This window comes from Tinamus guttatus, unplaced genomic scaffold (assembly GCF_059628265.1).
Source record: "Tinamus guttatus ecotype Peru unplaced genomic scaffold, ASM5962826v1 Tinamus_guttatus_pri_ptg000406l, whole genome shotgun sequence".
Lineage (NCBI taxonomy): Eukaryota > Metazoa > Chordata > Aves > Tinamiformes > Tinamidae > Tinamus > Tinamus guttatus.
The window spans coordinates 249,710-275,559 of NW_028288940.1; the positions used below are offsets into that span (position 1 = coordinate 249,710).

The 25,850-nt window shown below is 42.0% G+C and overlaps 2 protein-coding genes across 2 annotated transcripts in view; one reads left to right on the top strand and one right to left on the bottom strand.

Moving 5' to 3' along the window:
* GALNT12 (polypeptide N-acetylgalactosaminyltransferase 12) overlaps positions 1-6,806 on the bottom strand; it is a 34,287-nt gene extending 27,481 nt beyond the window's left edge. Inside the window, exons 1-2 of the mRNA XM_088531312.1 lie at positions 6,433-6,806; positions 120-289 (exon numbers count right to left, since the gene is read on the bottom strand). Of these exons, the coding sequence (XP_088387438.1) occupies positions 120-289; positions 6,433-6,806 (544 nt within the window). The remainder of the gene's footprint in view (positions 1-119; positions 290-6,432) is intronic.
* A 6,006-nt stretch (positions 6,807-12,812) lies between these two features.
* The window catches only part of ANKS6 (ankyrin repeat and sterile alpha motif domain containing 6), a 36,749-nt gene continuing 23,711 nt past the window's right edge, over positions 12,813-25,850 (top strand). The window contains exons 1-4 of the mRNA XM_088531313.1: positions 12,813-13,129; positions 15,517-16,016; positions 19,556-19,600; positions 25,391-25,595. Coding sequence (XP_088387439.1) covers positions 12,813-13,129; positions 15,517-16,016; positions 19,556-19,600; positions 25,391-25,595 — 1,067 coding nt within the window. The remainder of the gene's footprint in view (positions 13,130-15,516; positions 16,017-19,555; positions 19,601-25,390; positions 25,596-25,850) is intronic.

The window sequence follows — 25,850 nt, forward strand, 5'->3', positions numbered from 1 at the left end:
TCCAATCGGATGCTTCTGATGGAGAATTGTAGGGTGCGTGACCATAAACGCGTACCTTTTCATCATGTGGCTGACAACACCCCTCACCCCACAAACCTATTTAGAAATGTCATTCCTACCTTTGTCACTATAATCATCCACAAGGATAACCTCTTCCAAAAGTATATCTGGAGATGTCTCAAGGACACTATGAACAGTTCGTAGCAGCGTTGACCAAGCCTCATTATAAAAGGCTATCACAACAGAGGTTTTCGGCAACCTGTAATAATCATACTTCTTCTCTCTGCACCTGCAAGGTAAGGGGCTACATTTAGTGCAAGTACAAAACCACTTATAAACTTTCAGAAGACTATTTCCAAATGAAGAGTTTGTATGCTACTTACTACTTCTAAACAAGAATTTATAAAGGTTCTTAATAGAACTGTATGCACGTGGACAAGTAATTCAAAGCATTCCAAAAGCCCATATACATCCACAACACTATATCTAAAAATTCTGCAACCTTCAACATCATATAAAAATAAAGATGACAGGAGGTATCCTGGATTATCGGCTGGATTATGTGCAATCTCTGCCAAAAATTACTCCAAGTAAAGGAACAAGCAATGCTCAAAACATGCCTCACAGATAAGAGCAGGGGAAAAAAATGGAGAAATTAAAAAAAAAAATTACGGGATAAAACCAACATAAATTTCTGCTACCTTTTAGAAAACAAGATAGATGTGCTAGAGAGTAAAAATGTAACTGTGAAGAAACAGCAATATATAAAGATTAAAAAACAGTAAGAGAATTAAGGAGTATGTACAACAAAGCATAGTTTGGGAAAGACCACAGAAATGCCAAATAGAATAGCGAAAGCCACAAAAACACGGTCTTAAAAATGCATGGTTTGGGCTCTCAGGAGGGAGCCAGCAGGTTTCTTAGCTTTTGGATTAAACTCCAGAATATATTTCCTAAATATATATATGTGTGTGTGTGTGTGTGCGTATTATACATATATACACCGACATATATATAATATATATATATATAAATGCATTTCCCTAAATGAACATAAGGATGCCAAGAAACCTCCAGACAAGGCCAAAAGCATGCATTGTGAGATAAAGACTCTCCAAATCCAAAACATTTTAAAAATAATGATGCTATTTATTACCTTTCCACCTGTTCTTTTCCATAAAAGAGTCTATATTAGCAGTTCTGTTACACGCCACCAGAAACATTTTACAGATTTCTTATGCCTGCAGTCTGGAAGGCACCAGTGTTTAAGAGGCTGAAGGATATACATTAGTTTCTGTATATCGCTAGATAAGGTACCACAGCAGGTAAGACATCCCTCCTATGAAAAGCAAGCATCATCAAGTCTTCCAGAAACTACACTACTGAGAACTGAAGAGGAAACCAGAAGTAGACCAGAAAAGCATAGGTGATATCAAATTCCATCAGTTCAACTTATGAGCAAAAAAAAATCCACAAAACTCCCACTCTAAAATAAAATGTACTGGTTACCTGTTGCATACTGAGTATGTATTCATTGACCATTTAATGCTGCTGTATCAGTAATTAAGATAGGAAAACTGAGATATCTCAGATGGAATACTTGAAGGATAAAGATATAGGCAAAATTGCCCATCCTTGCAGGCTTTTACACATCCCGAGACAAATCACGGCATTCACACAAAGAACTACCTCACGCCAGCGCAGAGTGACAGCGTTCATGCCCTAACACATGAAAAAGCACTGACATTTTAATTAATACTTTTTTAAACAGAAAAGCACTAGAAAACCTGCTGGATGAATTAAACTATTAGGACTATGCATTTATTTTAGCCTATTGAAAAAATAATATGCACAGAGCTACCAATATCACTCAAACATCACTGGCATTTGTACCAGGTATTACCAGTTCATTTCTGGATGGAAACAACATTTTTACTTCTGCATTTTAGGAAACCAAAGAGGGAAAATAAATAATTTAACAGGAGAAAACCTCCAGGAAAGCCTTCTCTGAAAAATATATCAAAATGATTCACAGAACAATAATGTTGCATTCCACTATTTAAAAAGAGAGAGGAAATCCCGAAATTCTAAAGACGTTTATAGCCCTAATTATAGATTCAACGGGTTTGTGTGCAATTTGCATGCTGGAGATAGGAATTTGGCAATTTGGCACAGACTGAGGCACTCCCTGCTGCCGATCCACCAGGCACTACTGCCTCCTTCTCTGAGCCTTACACTGTACAGCAAGGCTGGCCCTTCCAGAACATTCCACAGTATGTATTTCCTAGGTTTCGCAAGCTAAGAAGGAGGCCAACCTTTAAAAACATTAAAAAAGACCTTTTATTGAGTGCAGCTACGCGTTAGCTCAGTTGTGGAGGGCAGCATGGAAGGGAACTGACTCCCCACGACTGCCGTCTCAATTACACTGGACACCCTAAGAGCCTGCTCCTGTCTAACCTGCATTTCCTGTTATAAAGAAGAAAGCACAGATTTACACAGTACATCTTGCTTATCTTTTGGAAAAAAATAATTGCCATATATGCATCAACCAAAATGTTTGAAAACTTTATTTAAAAAACAGAACAAACAAGCAAACAAAAACCCTTGAAGTTACTCCGATAATACAAAGATGTACATCTTTATCTTGGAAATTACTTCCAAGACATATATTCTTTGCTGGATTATTGCAAAATCATAACTGTCAGCAGGTCTCAAACACTCTTCCTAAAATTAAGATGTATTTTTCCTTGTCTTTTTAAATTGAAAAAAGGTATCAGGGAGTTTTGCTCAATCTTAAAGAAAACAATAATCTCAGATTACAAACCTAAAGTGTTTAAATGTTGGGAAAGTAATGATCTAAAAGTTATAAAAGGGAATAAATCTCTAAAATCCAAGTGTTTCAAAGTGCTGTAATTTAATAATAAAAGCATACATATGAACACAAAACACGGACAAGAAATTCAAGCTTAAAAAAATACTATAAATATGAAACCTCACTTAAAGGTTAGTGGTCATAACTCAGCTTTTTCATTTCCCAACTTCCGTGTACAATACAGACTCTGTATTCACCTTTGTGGTTTTGCTCGCAGTGGGCAGGGAGCAAAACTGACTCAGAAAACATTTTTTTTTAAAATAGAATATAGAGAAGATATTGAAAAAACAGTGGATGTCATTTTATTAAAAGTTGTGCTCAACTGGGGCCTTTTATAGATAGGGCTATTTTAGAATAGGGCTGACCACAGAGGTCTGAATCCAATTTTACTATCTTCACTCCTCATCTGGCAAACTGCAGAGGTGGCAATGTGAACTGGAGGGTCTGACAAGTCTCTTTACCCAAAGGAAAAATCTCTCCTGCTCCTTCATCCTCCTCCCCGACAAGCCATGGCAGAGGACAGGTCTGGGCTAGCATGTTCTTTTTGCACCTGTATCCCTCCCTCTCTTGCTCCCAGCAGCAGTTTAGGGTTCAGAAGGCTCATTCACGAGCATCCCAACCACAGCAACATGACACAAGGCACTCTGCTGGCTTCCAAGCCAAAATGTAGTTATTGAATCTACATGGGCTATCCTTGGCTGAAATTGCTAGTTGAACAGCCATCCCTCACTTGGGAAAGAGGACTATGGATAAAATCCAGATGCAAGCCAGAAGCTACACAGCCCTATTACATCAAAATCAAGGTATCAACTTCTCCTTCTTGTACGTGTAGCTGTAGCATTAGCAGAGGAGTTGCGTGTGAGAGGAGAAACCAGAGGAAGCAGCACTGAGAGCATCGGGTGCACAGCCATAGGCCTGGGCAGATGCACTGCGTAGAGGATATGTGACAACTTAAGGAAAGGAAAGGACAACTTAAGGAACTTAAGGAAAAAATTACTAACAGTGAGGGTCACGGAGCACTGGAACAGGCTGCCCAGAGAGGTTGTGGAGTCTCCTTCTCTGGAGATCTTCAAAACCTGTTTGGACAGCAGTCCTGCACCATGTGCTCCAGGTGACCCTGCGTGTGCAAGGGGATTAGACTAGATGATCTCTAGAGGTCCCTTCCAACCTTAAGCATTCTATGATTCTATGATATATTTTCAATGAAATTAATAACATGATAAAGCAGACTACGCTGACCTCTTCCAAACATCACCCAAGTTTTCATGATAACTTTTTATATTTTCTTGCAGAAAATTAATTTGAAATAACTGTTGGTACATTCTATAAAAAACAAACAAACAAAACTTTATTTGACCGTGGAATGCAAACACTGTGCCACGTTTTGCCCAGCTACTTATCCCACACACAGCCACACATCACAGAAACAGGTGCTGAGGCTTACACAAGGTGGATCCGCAGCTGATTAGCACAGCAGAAAACTGAAGGTGACATAATCACGGAACAGGATTTTCTTTCACTAATACAATAGCTGAAGGAAATTATTGTAATCACCACTAGTAGCAGGGTGTGGATGCATATGATCTTTAGAGACAACTGTGTACAGTAAAAGCACTGTTTTTTTTAAAAAAAAAAAAGCTAAACAAAATAAATCATAACCATCCTATTTTATTCTTAATTAGCTGAGATTTGGGAATCCCATCAGGTTTAAAAACGAACCAAACTAAACACTCGTCTTTAAAGGTCAGAAGAAGCTGAGGCTCTCTCCAAGGCCTTAGAGAAAACAAAAATCAGAAAATAGTTTATTTCAAGGACATAAGCTCTTCTGAAGAATGTTTGATGGTTAAGCAATTTGTAATGACGAAAAAAAAAGACATTTTTACAGGAGACAGGAAACAGCATATCAAAAATAGTAAAATATCCCCAAAGGATCAAAGCAACTGTGGAAGTATTGCTGCATTCTGTACTGCCAAAAAGTACAAGTCACACACCGTTTTGCAAGTCCAAAGCCTGTTTATAAGAGCAGAAGGTAGCCACAGTATTATGAAGATACAAAATGCATACAACAGTTTTATGCAAAGTATTTGCTTATAAATAGAAATGGGATGTATCTTTTGGACTCTGAACAAGTGCAAGGAACGGGAATGTCTACATCAGATTATGCCATGGGTATCGCAAAATTATCTTTTTTACACTTGCTGTGTGAGCTGAAGAGATGCTGTATATCTGCCATAGTTTAGTTTTAACTTTATGGAAAGTACAGCACACTAAAGCAGAACATTAAATCCTATTTTAGGACACAATTAGCTCTGACATTACTTATACCCTGTTACTGATGCTTTTTAATTCTTCTGGTTTGGATAGATTTTGTCATTTCAACATATATGGAAACATCCAATTTAGAAAAGGAAGTCACTGTAGCAAGATCCATCTGCTCACTTATATCATTTTCTTCTCAATAATCTCTCTTTTTCCCCTCTCTATGGCAATCCCTGCTCTACAAACTGTGGAAATGGCAGGAGCCCCAAAAAAATCATTAAAATAACTGAAAATCTTCCTGTAGATATGCAACAAGAGTAGTCCTTTCAGCCTATGGTCTGTGGACTATTTCTGAGAAAAGCATGAAAGCTGAGCAAAACAAGACTACCATCAGCTGTAAATTTACTATAAAAATATCCTGCACTTTCATTGCAAATTTTTAGGAGTTGCCACAGGATTTATGTTTTAGACTCAGTATCCATACACAGAATTGGAGGAACTCCTGCAGAAGTCAAACTGGAGTGAACATATGGTAGAAACTGAGCCTTTCTTTTTCCACAGTTCCCTGCTACCACACAAACCTGTTGCAAGAAAATGAGCACATGGCTGAGGATAAGCCCAAGTGAAAGAGTGTGCAGAACTGTGAGGGGTTCATAGCAGCTAAGGCACTCTCCCCTTTGGCTGGACACTCATACCCGTAACTGGTCAGCTCTGTTATTAAGATTTTTCCTCTACCTACTGGCAGTTCAGTTAACAGGACAGTCCTTCCCCTTCCACCCTGCTTCCCGCTCCCAGCTGCAGAGGGAGGACTGAACAAAACAGCCTTAACAAAACGTGAGGCAATAGTTGATCACACACTACGACCTTCCCACGTCATGTGGGAGCAGCACGCTCTTGGTAACCTGTGTCTGAATACTCTTGCCGTCAGCACGACCTGCTTTGTACAGTGTGCCAGATGTTTTACTTCAAGCACAGCAGGAAGCTGAGATTTAGGAAGCATAACATTTGTAAAACTGGAGGTGATTTTAAAAGTGTGCTGCCTTAATTGCCCTAATCAGGGATTGATATGGGTGACAGGTGCAGAAGAAACACTGCAGGATGTTTATAAACTTATATATTTATAAAGGCAGAAATAGTGGTGGTGCAGGTGGAGGAAAGCAGTCTCTCCCAGGTACACAAACACACCCACCATCAGCGTGTTTGTTTTTGTGCCCTTTGGAGGAGCAGGAGCCGGATGAAACGGCCACGTCGCGCCCGCGGGCAAACGGGGTGATGCCGAAGGCGGCGGACGCGGTACTCACAGCGGGTGCCAGCGCTCGGGCAGGCGGCGGTGCAGCGAGATGCGGTCGCTCAGGTAGATGTTGATCTGGTGGCGGCGGATGCTCTCCTCCTGGCGCCGCAGCTCCGCCGGGCTCAGCTCCAGCCGCACGGCGCGGCCCAGCTCGCCGAGCGCGCCCGGCTCCGCCGCGGGCTTCTCGTACACGGCTCTCCGCAGCCGCGCCGCGTCCAGGGGCGGCGACGGGGCGGCGCGGGCGGCGGCGCGGGGCGGCTGCCCGTGCCGCCACGCCAGGAAGCCCACGGCCGCCAGCAGCGCCAGCGCCAGCAGCGCGCCCCCGCCGCGGGGAGCGCGGCCCCGCTTCCTCCAGCACACGCCGCGGCCCACGCGGCCGCCCATGGCCGCGGGCAGCCGGGCCAGCTCGGCGGAGCGTCCCGGGAGCCTCCCCGCCGCGGCCTCCAGGAAGCGCGGCCGGCTCCGCCCTGCGGCCCGCCCCGGGACGGCGCCGCGGGCCGCAGGAAGCGCGCGCGGGCGGCTGCGCCCGCCGGGACGGCGCCGTGTGCCAGCTCCAGCTCCAGCTCCCGCGGGGAGCGCCGAGCGAGCCGGCGGCCGCGGGGCGTAACGGCCAGCTCCCCACCAGTGATGAGGGAAAAGAGAAGAAAAGGGCAGCAGCGACCGCGTGCTTAGAAAACACCTAAGCGCCCCCCGCCCTCCGTGTAATGGGCACTCCATTTCATGACTTGGTAGAACTGTGTGGGGGAAAAAATGTGGCATTTGGTCCAAACTTTCTAACTTTTTTTAAGCTGAAGAAAGCATCTGTGCTTTTCTCTCACTTCTCTCCTTAACAGGATGCAGGCCTATTTAGAATCAGTGGAAAAGACCTTCAAGATCATGGAGTCTGGCTGTGAACCCATCACGGCCATGCCTGCTAAACCATGTCCTTGAGCACCTCATCCACACATTTCTTCAACACCGCCAGGGATGGTGACTCCACCACTTCCCTGGGCAGCCTGTTTGAATGCTTCACCACTCCTTCTGCGTAGAAACTTCTCCTAATGTTTAATCTGAACCTCCCCTGGTGCAACTTAAAGCCGTATTTGTCTAAATTTAGAACACTAAAGCCATGAGATTACATCAGAATTTGGGGAGTTTAAACACTAGTTTTGAGCTGTCATTTGCTCTGTGAATTTTGCAGATTTTTTTACTGCACTATCATTTGGCTTTGGAGGCATATCAAGATAACCCAGCAAAGGATCTGATCACGGCCAGGCAGGAATGATCAGAGCCTGGTCAGCAGTGCCAGGCTGGTGTTCACCAGTATGCTGAGTGATGAATGCAGACAACTTTGATACTAAGGATATAGAAAAAAAAAATCTGGTCGCTATCAGACAGGACCATACTGTACAGATTAAAAAGAAGAATGCCAGCTGTGAGCTACTTCTGACTTTGCCTAGTATTGGCGCTAGTTATTGCACATCCAGTGATTATGTTGCCCTGCTGCTTGCTATTCTTTCTACATAAAAGAAGCCTGACTGACATTGCTGATACAGAGCTTTTAGCTGAGGAACTCCTAGTGGTTAGCGTGGAGAGAAACCTTTAAGAGAAAGCCAACATTTCTGGTATATGCTGTTGATTAATGTTTGTTTATCTGGAACAAAGAGTCTTGAATTTTCCCCTTTGTGTAGGATTGCAAACTAGTCAGAATGCAAGAAAAACAGAAGGTAAATTGAGGCCTTCTTTTGAGCAAATTTAAAGGGAGGGAGAAAAAAAAAAAAAAAGACTTCTGAGAGCCCATGACTCCCAAAGGACATGATTTGAGGAATTGCAGAACATGTAAGGAGCAAAATTCAGGATGGAATCATAATCAAGATTAGTTGGAAAGAAAACAGGACGGTTCTGCTGAAGGAATTACTTTTAAGTAATAGAACAATAACTTTTAGGTACCAGAACAATACAGAAAGGAAGAAAAAGAAAATTGACAATATGGTTATATGGTTTATATGGTTTAGAGAGAAGAAATGTGAATCTGGGAACAAAGGAACTTACATAATTGCCACGTGAAAAGGCTGGTGGAGACATTCTGCAATCACCAATAGTCAGGAAAAAATCACCTGAGCATGCAGAAGATGCACAGCTACCTTTCAGACAAACCTAAAAAAGGAAGAAATGTCTCCAAAGAGCACCAGCTCGCTTTAACATAGATGGGAGGAAAACTCATAGCAGCTGAAAGTAATAGCATGTGAGGATAAGGACATAGTCAGCTCTCAGAATAATGCCATTATGAGCAAATGGGAAAGCTTTCTGTGATCATCACTTGAGTGAGAATTGAAACTAAATGGTAGTTCCCCAGGGATGATGCCCAAACGCATAAATCTGAGGAAATTAAGCACGTCAAAAAACAACACTGGAATTAATACAAAAATCATCAAGGATAAATTAGTTGCATTCACAAATAAATTTGGACAAGCTGTAAAAGCCATGACGCCAAAGAAACTTTTGTTTAAGCCTCTGAAGCATTTGTAAGATGTAATTAAGATTGTATCTCAGATGGAATACTTGAAGGATAAAGATATAGGCAAAACTTCTCTGAATGTAAAAATAAGCCTGAGGGGGAAAAAAAAAAAAAAAAAAAAAACTCAACCATTAATACGGTAAATTAATTTCCCCTTTATCAGTAAAGCTTGCCAGAACATTTTAATGGAAAATTCCTTCTAAGCAGTTATACTGACTTTTTCAGCATTAATAACACTGGAATTTAATACAGTTGGTTCTTGATTTTTATTTAAGATTAATAAGTATGTTTAGTGAGATAGAAATTGAGCTGTTTTAAGAGTCCTTGTTAGAAGGTAATAGAGGAACTGAATGAGTAATCTAAAACCTGTAGTTATTTCTCTATAAAGATCCAATCAGCTATTAATAGTCAAAACAGAAAATCAATGGAACAATAAATACATTTGAAGAATGTATTTTTAAAACAAAAATACTGTATTTTTAAAAAAGAACATAATATCATTTAAACCTTTCAAAAAGCAGTAAGAAAAAAGAATAAACTCCATGTATAATTGTGCTTAAGAAATTACAGCAAATGTAATAGCTGAAATTAGGATTTTTTTTTCTTTAATGAAATAACTGTTTGAATTGCAGGCATTATTTAGTTCAATTAAAGACATCAGTTTATTAAAGGAATTGGATTAATCTGGTCGGCAGATAAGAAAAAGTTAAAGAAGGAGATATTAAATTTTCCACATCTGAGTTTTTTTAACAGTTTTTTTTTGTTTGTTTGTTAGAGTTGCAGAAATGGAGCATAAAGAAGCAGAAATAGAGTGTAAAGAAATATCAGCTGATAGAGACTGCATTTTGAATGAAACCAAAAATCACATAGTTTCCTAAATTCATACTTTCTGGGGAAACAAGTAATGCATTTCAGAATATTGTTTCTAGTTTCGGTAAGAGTCAAACGTTATATATCCTCAAAAAAAAAAAAAAAAAAGCAAAATCAGAGGAACAGGCAGGGCAAATATAGTGCAGGTAGGTAAAAAATCTCCTCAAGGACAAAAAAAAAAAAAAGGAAAAAAAAAAAGTAGATTCAGCTAAGTGATAAAGTATACCCACTGAGACCAGTGAGATACCTTGAAACACATGGGTCATTGTTTACATTGGTTATTTTAAAAATGCATAAAATAGCATTGCCTTGCAAAGAAACAGCTTTATCCTCCAGCCTTGACTCCCCAGCTTATTCTCTCCTTTGTTGGCACAAGTGTAGCTGTATTTTAAAAATACTCATATTCATTCCACTGTTCTCACTGTTCTACTAGTGCCCAGTTTTTTTTTTTTCTTTTTAATAATCTGTTTGTGTTCAAGGTGTGGTTATTTGCAGCAGCTGTATACTGTGGACAAGATATGAAAGGGATCAGGCTGTGCTTTCTTTGTCCACCTGTGTGTGGTTTAGGGTGGTTGATAAGGTCCTCTGAGCTCTACTATGACTGCCTCACAGCACAGCCATGGGGTGAAGGGAACTTGGGTATGTGGTGAGACATCCCCTCAGGCTCAGAGGAGGAGCAGTGAGTACATAGGCTTGGAAATAAAATGGCATGAAAACTCAGACTTGCCAAGCGTGATAGAAAGCGTCAGCTATTTTAGGGTTTTTTATCAGTCTGAAGTACATTGGGTAGTTCTGATAGGGGCAAACCAGTACAAACTGACTGTATTGAGCAGATTCTAGGGCCCAGCTTCCAGTGGTTCACAGGTCTATATAATCCATATATGCACCTAAATGCAGGTAAATGTTCACCCACATACAAAATATCTTGCTCAAAGGATCATATGCAAGCCATGATAACTTAAAGGATTTCTTTGGAGCAGATTTTTGCTACTCGTGTTTGTCCCTTTCTTATTTTTTTAATTAGGAAGGATAGTAATTCTACAGTCTTTTATATTATATGACCCTGAATTATATACAAAGTAAAAAAAATTTCTCCTGTTTAATGCTAATGAAGTTATGTCCATTTATATCAAATCCAATTAGCACTGTAGGAACAATAGAAATTTTTGTCTTACTGTCTGTCCAGTTTATAGGTTTTTCCTCCTGCCTTCTTGCTTAAAAATTCACCATTTTTGTAAACTAATAACTAGCTTGAAAGACTTGTTTGTTGGTGAAGAGGCCAAATACTGTATTTTCCAGAGGACTCGGTCCTCAAAATGACCATAAGAATAGCACTTGATTAATTTTGTAAGAGATTTGATTTTTTTCCCATCTCAGTGGTATTTTGATTCTCCATCAGTGGTAGAACCCATTAAGTGATCATTCTTGTATAAATACCTAGGATGCTGACTAAAGACAGCAATGACCATCAGATGACCTCTTTCGTTTTTAAACCCAAACAATATTTTTATTACCTACTAGGAAGTTGCATCTTTTGCTGTAAGGTTCCTTGTAAAATGCATAATATCTTTATCTATAGTTTCAATTAATCAGTGGAATTTGATAGCATCATCATCAGCTACAATGAAAGCAAAACAAAAGCAGGTTCACTGTGCAGTTTTAGTCATAATCGCAAGCTTCTCATACAGCAGTAATGTAAGAATGGTTGTACTGGGCTAGGCAAAGTCAAACCAGCCAATAAGCATCTTTATGCTCAAAGAAGATATTTAACAGGATGCATAGTGGGGGAAGTATGACTGAATATTTACTTAGTCTAGCAACCTGTCATATTCTTTTCTAATAATAAATTTATAAATTTGCAAAGGTATGAGTCTTTTTTTTTTATTTGCTGCCAAGATCTAGTTCTGTCCTTGTCCAGAGAACTGGTATGAGATGCCATGAACTCAGCCAGTACTCCTGTTTGCTGGAGTCTTTCTCTGAGTGTATCTTGTTGGACCGTTTGTCATTGAAGGTCTTGCAATACATATTTGCAAGTGGATCAGAGGAAGAAAACCATGAAAACCGGAAGATATGGAAGCCCCTGCATAAAACTAGTGGCTTTAAATGGCTTAATTTTAGCGCCATTTGGTGGTTTCATTATCCTGCTGATAACCTCTTCTATTCCTGCTTCCCAAAACCCTCCAATACTGGTTTGTTACAGGTAATAATATGTTCGGCTATTGGCACAGATCTTAACAGTGATTTGTAAGGACGTACACAGAATATAACATTCCAGAATGATTGGTCAGCTGAACTCATAGGGTTATTGCTTTGGTTCCCCCTCACTTTAGCTATTGTAACTCAATATAATTTGGAAAGCATTTCAGGTTATCCAGGAGGCTGAAGCCACACAGAAGACACTTGGATTTTAAGGAGGTGGGGGCCAAAAACAGGCTCCCAGAGAAGCTGTGAAGTCTCCTTCTCTGGAGATCTTCCAAACACACCTGGACCCCACCCTGTGCCACCTGCTCTGGGTGTCCCTGCTGGAGCAGGGGGGTTGGACTAGATGATCTCTAGAGGTTCCTTCCAACCTCAACCATTTTGTGATTCTGTGAAGAACCAGCACTATGCCACAGGACCTTTGAATCGTATGCTCAGACTCCTTCAACTAAAAGAACAGCAGACTGGCAATGTCTGGCGGAAAGTGCATTTTTGGAGGAGTCACATGGCAGCAAGTCGAGTTGAAGGAGAAACAAAGTAGGAGGGTGCAAGTGCGCGCTGAAGGACAACCTAAGCGGAGCGAGCGCCGGAGCCGCGCTACCCGCTGGGGGTGGGACGGGGGAGGAGGCCGTGTCGGGTGAGAGTGAAAGAGCTGCGCGACGAAGACGGTTGCGGACGGAGCACCCAGTTAGGCGGAGAGCGCAGGCCGCGGCCGCGCGGGCAGGCAGCGGCGCGGGGCCGAGCCCGGCCCCCTTCGCCGCCCTCTGCCGGGGCGGCCCCTCGCCGCGTCCCGCCCCGCGGAGCCGCGCCGGGCCGCGCTGCCCATGGGGGAGTGCGGGGTGCCCGTGCCGGTGCAGCTCCTCCTCCGCGCCTGCGAGCAGGGCGACTGCGAGGCGGCGCAGCGGCTGCTGGGGCCGCCCGGCGGCGGCCCTGACGCCGAGGGCCCGGCGGAGCCCCGCGGCGAGGGGGCGGCCGCGCCCGCCGCCGTGCCCGTGGACGGCACCGACGAGGCCGGCAACACGGGGCTGCAGTTCGCGGCGGCCGGCGGCCACGAGCAGCTCGTGCGCTTCCTGCTGCGCAAAGGGGCCTCGGTGCAGAGCCGTAACCACTATGGCTGGAGCCCGCTCATGCAGGCCGCCAGGTAGGGGCGGGCGAGCGCGCCGCGCGGGCGGCCTCCCCATGCGCCGGCGCGGGGCGGCACCGCGGGGGCGGCTCTGCGGCCGCTCCGCGTCCCGCGAGTTCGCGCCCGCCCTCCCCCGGCCCGGCCGAGCGGCTCCCGGGAAGGGCTGGAGGGCTCCCGGTGGGGGGGCTGGGAGAAGCTGCCGTGCCCGCGAGCGCCCGTGCGAGCCTCGCGAGCGAAACGCCACGTCGTGCGGCCCGGCTAACGTGTCCGTGTGCGGAACGGGGCCGCTGGGGAGCGGATGTGAGAAGCCGCCCGTTTGCTTAACGGCAGGTGACTCTGGCTGGAGCCATGGCTTGTCAAGCGTAAACTTATATAAATTATGTGTGTGTATGTATGTATATATATATATATATATATATATAAAACTTATATAAACCTGAGGCTTAACTTCTTTTGGGTGGGGCACGTGGGTTGTTGGGTTGCATTTAAAGATGTAGTTACAGCTGTAGTTGCGTTTTGCTAATTCACAGCTAAAACCGGCAAAGGATCACTCTTTTCTGAGGTTTTGAGGGTAACTTTTTTTTTCTTCTCATTAGTTGGAAATAATATATATATATATATATATATATATAAAATGACTTTTTTATCTACTTGTTCAGAAATCTCTGATTTAAAACATAAAGAAGGAAATGGAAATGCTTCATTTCTCTTGACTTTTCTTCATTTTCTTTAATGGCTCTTTGGGAGTATATGGAAATTTGTTTCTTACAGCGTTAAAAACAAACCTGGTTGTTTTTTGTCATCTATCACAATTGTTTTAGTATTACTCCCTACTGAGTTACAATAGATTCCAGTATTGCTAATGCTTGCATTCGTGGCTATCTTTATGTAGATGAATACGCTGTGGATTATTATGTGTGCTTTCCAAATTTGGAGAACACTGTTTTCCTGTAAGAATTGAATGCTTGAGTGAGATTTTTTTTATCTGTATGTCATAAGTTTAAAATACTTGGAAGAAAAAAATTGTTTGAAAGTCAACATTCTCCATTTAATTAAAGCCCATAGAAAGTTCCCAAAGAATGAGTCACACAACTAGTTTTCCAGAAAGAACAAGGAAGACAAGGTTCAGCAATTTTGTTATTTTCTTAAAGGCTTAAAAAAACCTTTTTTTTTTTTTTGCCATTAATGAAAGTTTTGCACTCATTCTCAAAAAACAGTAAACCTAAATCACGATAACCCTCTATATATTTTAAAGAAATGAGTTAAATACAGTCCTTTCAAACACTGGTCAGAAATTATGCACATGTTAATTTTCTGCCTGTGTTAATCCTGCTAAACAGTGTACGTGTATGACACCAAACATGTACCAAGCAGCTGAGGAACTACTGTGTTGACGGACCTAAGGACTAGATAGTCCCTGGAATGTTCTTTCTGCAACTGTGTATTTTTTGGAAGAAAGATAAGGAAAATAGTCTTCATATGCTGTTAGCCGTTAGTAGCTTTATGTAGCAATTCCTCCATTTGTTTCACTGCAGTATAGAAAAGCTGCTTTCTGGATCAAAGCTTGATTGTATTAAATACTGTACAAATGTATAGTAATACATGGTATCTGCATCAAGAAGCACAAAATCTGTCTTACGTATGTGTTATGTTTTAAAAAAATGTGGAATGTCACCCCAGTTGAGGAGGGGAGGAAGGGATTTCCATGTTGTCACGGGTACATGAGGTGCATCGCTGGTTGTAGCCTCCTGGCAAATTACCAGATCCGCCAATAGTCAGTTGGTATTGAGGCCTGCCTTTCCCTACTGGAAAGGAAAGGATGACACTAATATGAAAGCCCATCTAACCATTTCATGAAGTAGTGTGTGTATGTGTATATATATATATATATGTATATGTGTGTATATATATATATATATATGTGTGTATATATATATGTTTCAGCATTGGTCAAAGTTTTTATTCCAGTCATTCAGTTGTAGTCACAATGCTTAGGATCTCACAGAATTACCATATTCGAGCAAGCTGACTTGGATTCCTCTCTGGGACCTAGAAATGGGGATGAAGGATTTATGGTGTTATGCTTTTGATATGCTCCTGCAGTTAAAAATGATGCTAGCGCATTGCTGCATTGGCTGGGACATCCCCTTAAGGCAGTGTATATACTATGGGCATGGTCACCTATCAGGAAGGCACAGGTTTCAACTGGTGATCACACCTCTCCAGGGAAAGTGGCCACTGTCACATGTAGTGGTGCATAAATGATCGCGTGGAGCATTTCAGTCCTTTCTATTAGTTGACAGACACCAGTTTAGTAACCAGGTTTTCCGTGTTAAGTGTGTATCAGCTTCCTTTTGCTGCCTCAGGAGTTCATTATCTTCCTTTTCTTACCTCTGCCTGTCAAGGTTTGGACATATAAGCGTGGCTCACATCCTGCTGGAGAATGGCGCCGATCTCAACGCACAGAACAAGCTGGGAGCCAGCGTGCTCACGATGGCCTCTAGGGGTGGCCACGTCAGCATGGTGAAGCTGCTGCTGGAGTCTGGGGCCTTTGTAGACAACTATGACCATTTTAGGATGGGCTTACTGAACAGCAGCAGAGAAGACCTGCCGGATATCACCCCGCTAATGGCAGCAGCCCAGCATGGACATGAGGCAGTGGTCCATCTGTTGCTAGATTGGGGAGCTAACTGTAATTACACTGTGAAGACGATGGGCTGGAGTCCTTTAATGCTGGCAGCTGTTAGTGGAAAGGTGAGCCTGGCTCAGCAGCTCATGGACAAAGGGGCCAATGCTGATCACCTGAATGTACTACATAAAACGCCTTTTGAGATCTCTGTTGGTTTCAAACACAAAGACATGAAGGACTATCTGGAATCTCTAACGACGATCAGGCCCCAGGCAGGTATGGAGCAGTAAGTTTATTTTGCTGTTTTGTGTGCTTTCCTGAAGTCTTGATTACAGATTGAAGGAGTCTTCTTTTTTTTCTAAATGAACATTATGTTCTTAAAAACACCTAACTAGACTACTTTGATACAGGAAATGTTAGTGTAGAAACACCTGTCTTGGGTAGGGCACGCATACTCAACCTCACCGATTTAGTCCAGATTAGCATGACAGAATTCCTGTTCTGCAGCGTAAAGTGTTTGAAACATTTTTAAAGGTTTTCTTTACTGTCTGTTTTTTATTTTTAAATGCATGGTACAGATACTTATTTAGGAAGAAAATGAAAAAGACCACTGGCATAGCACTGAATGAGGAATGTCAAAAACTAGAGACTCATGGAAAATGTACAAGATATAAAATCTGTACATCTGAAAGCCTGCTCAGTCTGTGTAGTTTTATAATGAGATAATTAAGAAATCTGACTAACAAAGTGTCTACATAATCACAAAAAAAAAAAAAAAACAGTAATGAGGGGCTTCTTCACCTGTCAGCCAAAGTAAATTGTGGTAAATATTAAAATTAGGAAAAAATGAATGAGTATTATGTTTTGCAGTGGCACTAAGACCCTGAGTGAGTTAATAGAGGTATAGGATCTCCAACAGGTGAAGTGTCCCAGTCAAGGTTAAATGTCTCCGTAAAACCTGATCAGTGAATTAATTTGAGGATTTCATAGAATAAATAAGGAACCTGCTCCCTCTCCCCCCGAACACACATACATGCTTGCATGCCTACAGACGCACATATTCTGTGCTTGGGTGTGTGCAAAACTAGATTAACAATACGTTACTTCAATGCAAATCTCAAGTGAAGTTTCACTTATAGTAGTACATATGTACGTCAACAGCATAAAATGCTGCTCTTGTGGTTGCTTTAATTCTGGCTCTTCCTTGACGGAATGGGATGAGAGACCAGGTAAAGAAACAATCTGTTCCTGTGTGATTAAAGAATGTGCAGCAGGAGTGTGGCTGTAGCCATGATAATGTGAGAAATACTTTTTATATACACTTTAAATAGAGATGATATATTTTAGTAGATGGTAAAGTTTAGGAAAATGTAAGCCAACTTTGACTTTTTTTTTTAAATACAGTCTAAATATATACACTAAAAGATGTTTATTCTGTACAGAATTGTATATTTTCTATTTTTTTTTTTACTTTTTTGTGATCTTTTGAGTAGTTGAATTAATAAACAAGTTCATACTCTGCTAGTTTTCTGCATATAATTTTTATTAAAGAGACATCACAAATACTGTTATCTGCTTATCTGTCATTTTGAAATGACATTTAGTTTCTTAAATATTCTTTGTGGATAAATGTGCAAAGATGAATAAAAATTGAGTGGTGTCTTTCTCCGATTACCTTTCCAAATTAACTTAGCCTTATATATATGTGTGTATACATATATATATATATGTAAATAAATAAAAATAAAAATGAGTGTCTTGTACTAATGCTTTTCAAGTATCATGGATTAGCCTCTTTTTCTCCTCTCCAAAATTTTGGACCTTACAGAAAGATGTTAAATCTTCTTCTGAAGTGATTCAGTTTGGTTTGAACATTGCTTTGGACACTTGAGCATCAATAAGTCATTTGGAAGTTTGAGATCTTATTCTACATTTGGATGTTTGGGGATAGCTTTCAAGATATTTGTACTTTATAATGTAGACAGATGTTGGGAGGTGCCTAAGAAGAGGGTTTGGAAAAGCTGGCATCTAGATTTTTACTCATTGTAGTACTTGCTTTAAAACCTAAGGATTCCAGGTACTCAGCCCTGGTGGCAGAAAGTCTGTAGGGAAAATTAGTCCACTCCCAGCCATCTGCTACTTTGCCCACATAGGCTTATTTAAAAATGAGGTAATTATCTCTGTATTGCTCTGCAGCATGGACATAGCCACATTCCAATACAGCCATGCCTCTCTTGCTTAAAATTTGTAACATTTTTTTAAATTTGGTGTTATTCTTAAAGTATAAAGGAAGATTGAGCTGCAAGAAACAAGGACAGAAATCTGATGTTTCTTTCTGCTTCGGAGAAGATTTTAACTTAGTCGTGTATTGATTTATAGGCTGAGTTGAAACTTGGACTCTCATATAGCCAAGCCACCAGGCAGAACTGGTTAGCTGTAGACATTGGGCTGTGACTGGTCCCTGATAATAAACATGAGCTAGTCACAGTGCAGAGAAAGTCTTCCATAATCATCCTTTCCAGCTCTGATGAGGATGTTTTTGTCACCTCTGCTGAAGGGTAGAGAGCATCCGCAGAAGAGTAGATTAATTGGAGCAGGGAGGGGTAACAAAAACAACAACAAAAAAATGCCAGGTATTTCCATTGTGATGTTTGACCATAGCTTTATTCTTTTGTGAACACTGGAATATGTTCTAAGGGGGGAAAAAATGTTATTTCAAATATAAGTCAGCAGAAAAAACTTCTGATCCATTAGTATAGATAGGAAGCATTGCATCCAAAACAAAAGTGACTTTTGTGTTGGGGTTTTTTTCAGAAACAAAACTCTGAATTGCCTGGTAAAGTTCTGTTGTTCGCTACACACTGTCCTTGTTCTTGCTGCAGTTTGTACAGTCTGTATAACACTTTCTTCCAGCACCTCATCATTTTTCAGGCTTCCTTTAAGGTCAAACTGTGAACAATAACTTTTTTTTTTTCAGATGTATCATAAAAATGGTAAATTTAGGCTGAGATCTCTCTACATCTCCTGTTTTTCTTAAAACCTTCATCTCCCATTGGTTCTGTGGTGTCATTGATACTTTGGGAGATGGAGAAAGATGTATTTTTCTAATTTTACTCAGAAAAGGAAGGAGTAAAATAAGTAACTATTTTTTTTCCTCATCATACATTGTGTCAGCAGTCTCAAAGCACTTAGAAAAGCCTGTAGGAAGCAATATCCTTTACTCAAAATATTTTAACTTTATAATAGTTTAACTTCTTACTTAATTTCCCAGTTCTTCATTCCCAAAGTATCTGTGTTGACGCACAAGTAGCAAATAATTTGGGTAGTAAAATTAACAGTATTTTGTGAATTTAAGAAATTAATCTGGCAGTACTTGAGAAAAAAAAATCTTTTGAAATTCTTTTTGAATCACTTTTCAAAGTCCTTTATTTCAAGTCCTTTATTGCTCAATGTTTACACCTCTGCAAAAGATTGCACCATCCCACAGAACCTTAATTTATCTGTTTAACTGATATTTTAGTCTCTCAGGCTTGAAACCCAGAAGTTTCCAAATACCATTTCCAGATACAAAATAGACATTGAAAAACAGAAATCTTTAACATATTTTTTAACCATAATTCTGTACAGAAAGCCATTCAGGTGAACCACTTCTCCCAAAGGTGTCATATAAAGTCTGAGTGCTTTCTTTCTGATTCTATATGTCCAAACAATGCCTTACAAAATATAGAGTTTGTTTATATTTTTTACTATACAAGCTTTATTAGAAAACTTTGGTTTTGTAGTGTTTGTTGTTCTAACTATTTATATCTTTTCAGATAAAGAAAAGAGGCAACCTGATGTCTTTCATGCTTTGAAATTGGGTAGGTACTGACTGGATTTTTCCATGTCTAGTTCTTGCAACTGTGGGGCACACTTGTTTCCTCTAATGGGAAGCTGGGACAGTGTGTTCTGTTTTTCACGTCTCTCTCTCTTTTTTTCCCTGCTTATTTTTCTTTTAATTAAAAAAAAATGCTTTCTGTAGTTTACGTTCAAAATTCGTTGTTGTATCCTTCATGCCAAAACAATATGATTTAGTTGTTTCAGTTATTCTAAGTCCACACTTGATTTGAAAAACTTTCTTCCTGATAAACTTGAAGCATGAAAACAAAAATTCTAAATGGTGCAAAATTACGTTGGCTTCTGCTATGTAGGTGTGTTGTAACTGAGTGTGTTAGCCCCTGCCCTCATGAGTAACAGTTACTTTTCATGAGCACACAAAATACCTGTTCCTTGGGAGACAGGAAAAGCTGGTTCACCCCTTGGTTTCAATTCAACTGATGGGTTAAACTCAGCAAAGAGCTTTCTGGTACCTCTCTTCCTGAATCTCCTAGTACAGACAAAGGTGCTTGGATGATGGATTTGGCCTGAGTCTTGCCACGTGTTGGCCCGGAGTTGGGAAGCAGGACTGTTCTCTTCCTGCTCAAGTGTCACAGGTTTAAACTGCACCGTTTGTAGCCTTTCTGGTAAGTTAGAGTGGCTCGTTGTTCTTGAATCATGTCTGGTTCCTGCTCTTATGTTTGTTCCTGCTCTTGTATTTGTTCTCAAGTGTATTAGAACCCACAGCTTTCTGCTGTAATTGTGTAGATAGTAAGGAGAATTGAGTCACTTAGTTCTGTTTGATGTTTTTTTCAAGTATGGAAAGACACTGTTCTTATGTGAGAATAAGTCTTATGCTTAATGAACTTGTCTGAGAGGTGTACTGTGAGACCTATGAGAGTCTCATAAAGGGTATCTTGTGTGCTTGTGTCCCTGTCAAGCCAATTTGCCATTACTTGAGGCCAGTTCTTCACCTAGATGGTGAAGAAACATTTAAAGTACAGGTCCTGAAGCATGTTGCATAGGCACCCCAGTGCAGTCAGCAAGTTTGCCCTGCTGGGTCTGGGAGGTCCTGCTCAGAACTTGATGAGCTTTTGTAGAGCCACCTCCATATGCTTCTCTGCAACGTGCTCCCAAATGGTGTGGACTGGAAAGTGGGCTTATTTTCAAGTGAGCCACGGATGAATGCACAACACTGGCTCAGGTTTTTAATCTGAGCTAATACATTCTAGTATTGTTGCACTCTTGAGTGCAATACAAGATCTGCAGCATCTTTGCTGAGCTAATTAGTACTCTCTCATAAAGCCTGAAGAGTTAGGCAGTGAAGACAGATGGAAAACACCATGGGAATTAGGTGTACAAACTGTGACTCTTTAGTAAGTCCAAAGGGACCTGGACAGACTTTGTGTGGAAATGTTTTAGCAGTCTATCTGGCTATGCTACCAAAGCCAAGAACGCTGTGCAGAGCATGTAGCACAGAGTCAGTGCAGGTCCAGCAGTCTTACTGGCTTGGTCTTTGTGCTATGTAAAATGTACCATATTTCATTTGCACTTACACAGACTCAGGATGTGTTAAAGCCTCAGTGTATATGCTTTCTGTAACTGTGTCACAGAAAATATGATCACGTGTTGCTGAAAGCCAAATTTACCCCTGACTGGGATATATGCATGGCAAGCTTGTCCACGTGTCTGCTGTAATACAATCATGAAGCCTCTGGTGTGGTTCATTCCATCTCTTTGAACAAGGGGTTGCGGCCAGAAGGAGAACCTCCTCTGTTACTGATGGATTTTAGATTCTTTTTTTATTGTATTTGAGAAATATTGTGAAGGAAAATGTCATTGTTTCTTGACATCTATCCAAATAATTCTATTTATTGTCATTGCATTCCAACTGAAAAGTTAGAGGTATATTTTAAATAGTCACTCTTGGCCTTAGCATTCATATCTAATCCTGTGGGGTGTGATAGCTTAGCAGTTGCCGTTCAGTTAATCACAGAATGGTTGAGGTTGGAAGGGACCTCTGAAGATGGTCTAGTCCAAGCCATCTGGTCAAGCAGGGTCACCTAGAGGAAGCTGTACAGGACTGTGGTAGTTGAATATCTATATAACCTAGGAATTGTAGATTGTGGAGTCTCCTTCCTTATAGATAGTCAACCTCTCTGGACACTCTGTTCTAGTGCTCTGTCACTGTCAGAGTAAAGATGTTTTTACTTATGTTCAGACAGAACTTCGTGTGTTTCAGTTTGTGCTCATTGCCTCTCATCCTGTTACTGGGCACCACAGAGAAGAGTCTGGCCCCATCCCATGGTAGTCCTCCCTTCAGATACTTGTACGTGTTGGTAAGATTTCATTTCAGTCTTCTCCTCTTCAGGCTGAACAGCCGCAGCTCTTGCAGGCTTTCAAGTTTATTAACAGCATTAAGTAGCTTCAATTCACCACCTGAGAAACTGTATGGCTTTTCAAGCTGCCAGAACTGTAAAATGACTTACATGATAGCGAGGAAGAAAGAGATGATAGGTAACAGGAATGCAAGTTTCTCATACATGTTAGCTCTTTTAAACTTAAGCCACCAAAACTTATTTTTCAAGTCGATTACAATTTTAGAGAGATCAGCTGCCTTTATCATACTATGTGACGTACAGCCTTACTGGCCAGGAGTTTTGATAGAATCATGGAATGCTTAAGGCTGGAAGGGACCTCTAGAGGTCATCTAGTCCAACCCCTCTGCACACGCACGTGGCGCAAGACTGCATCCAAGCGAGTTTTGAAGATCTCCAGAGAAGGAGACTCCACAACCTCTCTGGGCAACCTGTTCCAGTGCTCTGTCACCCTCACTCTTAAGAAATTTTTCCTTAAGTTCCTGTGGAACTTTTGGTGCTTTAGTTTGTGGCCGTTTCCTCTAGTTCTGTTGATGGCCACCAGTGAAAAGAGGCCAGCACCATCCTCACTGCCTCCCTTGAGGTACTTATAGATACTGATTAGATCCCCTCTCGGCCTTCTCTTCTCCAAGCTGAACAGGCCCAGCTCCCTCAGCCTCTCCTCATAGGGCAGATGTTCCAGGCCCCTGATCATCCTTGTAGCCCTGTGCTGGACTCTCTCCAGCAGCTCCACATCCCTCTTGTACTGTGGAGCCCAGAACTGGACACAGTACTCCAGATGTGGCCTCACCAGGGCTGAGTAGAGGGGCAGGATCACCTCCCTCGACCTGCTGGAGATGCTCTTCTTAATGTACCCCAGGATTCCATTGGCCTTCTTGGCCACGAGGGCACACTGCTGCCTCATGGTCAACTTGTCGTCCACCATGACGCCCTGGTCCCTCTCTGCAGAGCTGCTCTCCAGAAGGTCAGTCCCCAGCCTGTGCTGGTGTCTGGGGTTATTCCTCCTCAGGTGCAGGACCTTGCACTTGGCCTTGTTGAATTGCATGAGGTTTTTCACCGCCCACCAGTTGTCCAGTCTGTCCAGGTCCCTCTGGATGGCAGCGCAGCCCTCTGGGGTGTTGACTACTCCGCCCAGTTTGGTATCATCAGCAAACTTGCTGAGGGAGCACTCTGTGCCTTCATCCAGGTCATTGATGAATAAATTGAACAGGACTGGACCGAGGACTGACCTCTGGGGGACACTGCTAACTACAGGCCTCCAACTAGACTCGTCACCACTGATCACCACCCTCTGAGCTCTGTCATCCAGCCAGTTCTTAATCCACCTCACTGTGCACTCATCTATCCCACACTTTCAGAGCTTGCCCAGGAGGATGTTGTGAGGGACAGTGTCAAAAGCCTTGGTGAAGTCGAGATAGACGACATCCACCGCTCTCCCCTCATCTACCCAGCCGGTCATTCCATCATAGAAGGCTATCAGGTTAGTCAAGCAAGATTTCCCCTTGGTGAATCCATGCTGACTACTCTTGAGCACCTTCTTGTCCTCCATGTGCCTGGAGACAACAGCCAGTATGAGCCGTTCCATCACTTTTCCGGGGACGGAGGTGAGGCTCACTGGCCTGTAGTTGCCTGGGTCCTCCTTGCCTTTTTTGAAGACTGGCGTGACATTGGCTTTCTTCCAGTCTTCCGGCACCTCCCCCATTCTCCAGGATCTTTCAAAGATGATGGAGAGCGACTTAGCTATGGCATCTGCCAGCTCACGCAGCACTCTGGGGTGCATCCCATCAGGCCCATGGATTTGTGGGTATCGAGTTTTCTTAGGTGCTCTCTGACCCAATCTTCCTCTACCCAGGGCAAGTCTTCCTCTCCACCGGCTTCTTCTCTTGTCCCTAGGGCCTGGGGCTCTAATGGGCTGCCCTTGGTAAACACCGAAGCAAAGAAGGCATTCAGCATCTCTGCTTTTTCTGTGTTATTTGTAACCAGGGTGCCCATCCCGTCCGCCAGCGGACCCACGTTTTCTCTGATCTTCCTTTTGCTGTTAATGTATTTGAAGAAGTTTTTCTTGTTATTTTTAACATCCCTTGCCAGATTGCGTTCCAACCGCGCCTTAGCTTTCCCTGTCACATCTCTGCATTCTCTGACAACGTTCCTGTATTTCTCCCAGGGGACCTGTCCTTTTTTCCACATTCTGTATACCGGCGCCTTCTGCTTGAGCATTGCCACAAGCTCCTTGCTCATTCACGCAGGTCTCCTGCCCCCTCTGCCTGACTTCTTACACACAGGGATGCACTGCTGCTGGGCGTGGAGGAAGTGCCGCTTGAAAACTAACCAGCTCTCTTGGGCCCCCCTTCCTTTTAGAGCTCTAGCCCATGGGATTCTTCCAAGAAGGCCTCTGAAGAGGCTAAAGTTGGCCCTCCTGAAGTCCATCGTCGCAAGGCTGCTTACAGCCCTGCCACCTCCTCGTTGCATCCTGAACTCCAACAACTCATGGTCACTGCAGCCGAGGCTACCCCCCACCTTAACATTTCCTACAAGTCCCTCCCTGTTTGATAGCACGAGGTCCAGTAGCCCACCTCTCCTCGTCGGCTCCTCCACAACCTGCATCAAAAAGTTATCATTGACGCTCTGCAGGAACCTCCAGGACTGTTTGTGCCTGGCAGTGTTGTCCTTCCAGTTGATCTCGGGGTAGTTGAAGTTTTAGGGGAGCCAGGGGAATACTGGTCGCCAAATGCCTTTTGATTCTCCTGAAATTCTTGGCTACAGCTGACAACATTGTTTAAAAAAATATTACTGGGTTAAGAAGTGTCCAGGCCAGAGGTCAAGATCTTCTCTGAAGCCTCTGTAGGCTCCAAACTGTAGGCTCCAACACTTTGTTTAACAGTGTGTGTGATAAAAGTTGGTGTCAAAAAGGCTATCTGCTATCTTTTCTGAATTGGAACACAAAAATCATTTCCGTACTTCTGTATGTTTCCTATTTCAAGAAATAATAAAAAAAATGAAATAAAAATTCTTTTTCGTGATTTCTGTTTGTGAAAATAAGCTGAAACGCCATGGTTTGTCCTCAGCAGGATTAGAATCCTCAACAGTTTTCTTTGTACAACTCTGTGTCTTATGACAATTTTATGGAAACATCCCTTATTAGTGTCTTCACGTGTGTCATACAGCCTTTATGTTTAGTGGATTTATTTTGGAAAATGATTCTTTAAGGGGATTGTAGCGTAGGTATAGGTAGAGGGAGGGGAAAAAAGAGGAGACAATTCTAAAAAACATCATGGAAGTGAAACAATAGAGTAATGTATGCTTTACTTTTTCTGGTTTAACTCCACTGATTAGCCATTAGTGTTAGTAAATCAAAATAGCTATCAATTCGGTGGCTAAGCAGTTATTTGTTACTTGTGTTTTATCACTATTTTGTAGGAAACTTTCAGCTGCTTAAAGAGATTCTTGAAGAAGACCCAGGTCAGGTCAATATTACTAATGGTGATGGTGCATCACCGTTAATGATTGCAGCTGTAACTGGACAGCTGCCCCTTGTCCAGCTCCTTGTTGAGAAAAATGCAGATATTGACAAACAGGATAATGTTCATGGCTGGACAGCACTAATGCAGGCAACGTACCATGGGTAAGTTGTATGTTTTCTTGAGATTTAGCAATAAGTAAGTTTCAGTCTTTGTCCTACATTTAAATAGAAAAATCTTTTGGGATATTGGCTTAGGAAGCAGGTAACTCATATAAGAACTTGAGGAATTGTGTGCTTCAATTCTATACAACTCTATAGTGCTGTTAGGTTTTCAAGGACACCATTGTGTGAACACCATTTTGGTTTTAATAAATGGATAGTGTACCTGGATGCTTAAACCTTGCCCTGGAAGTGCTG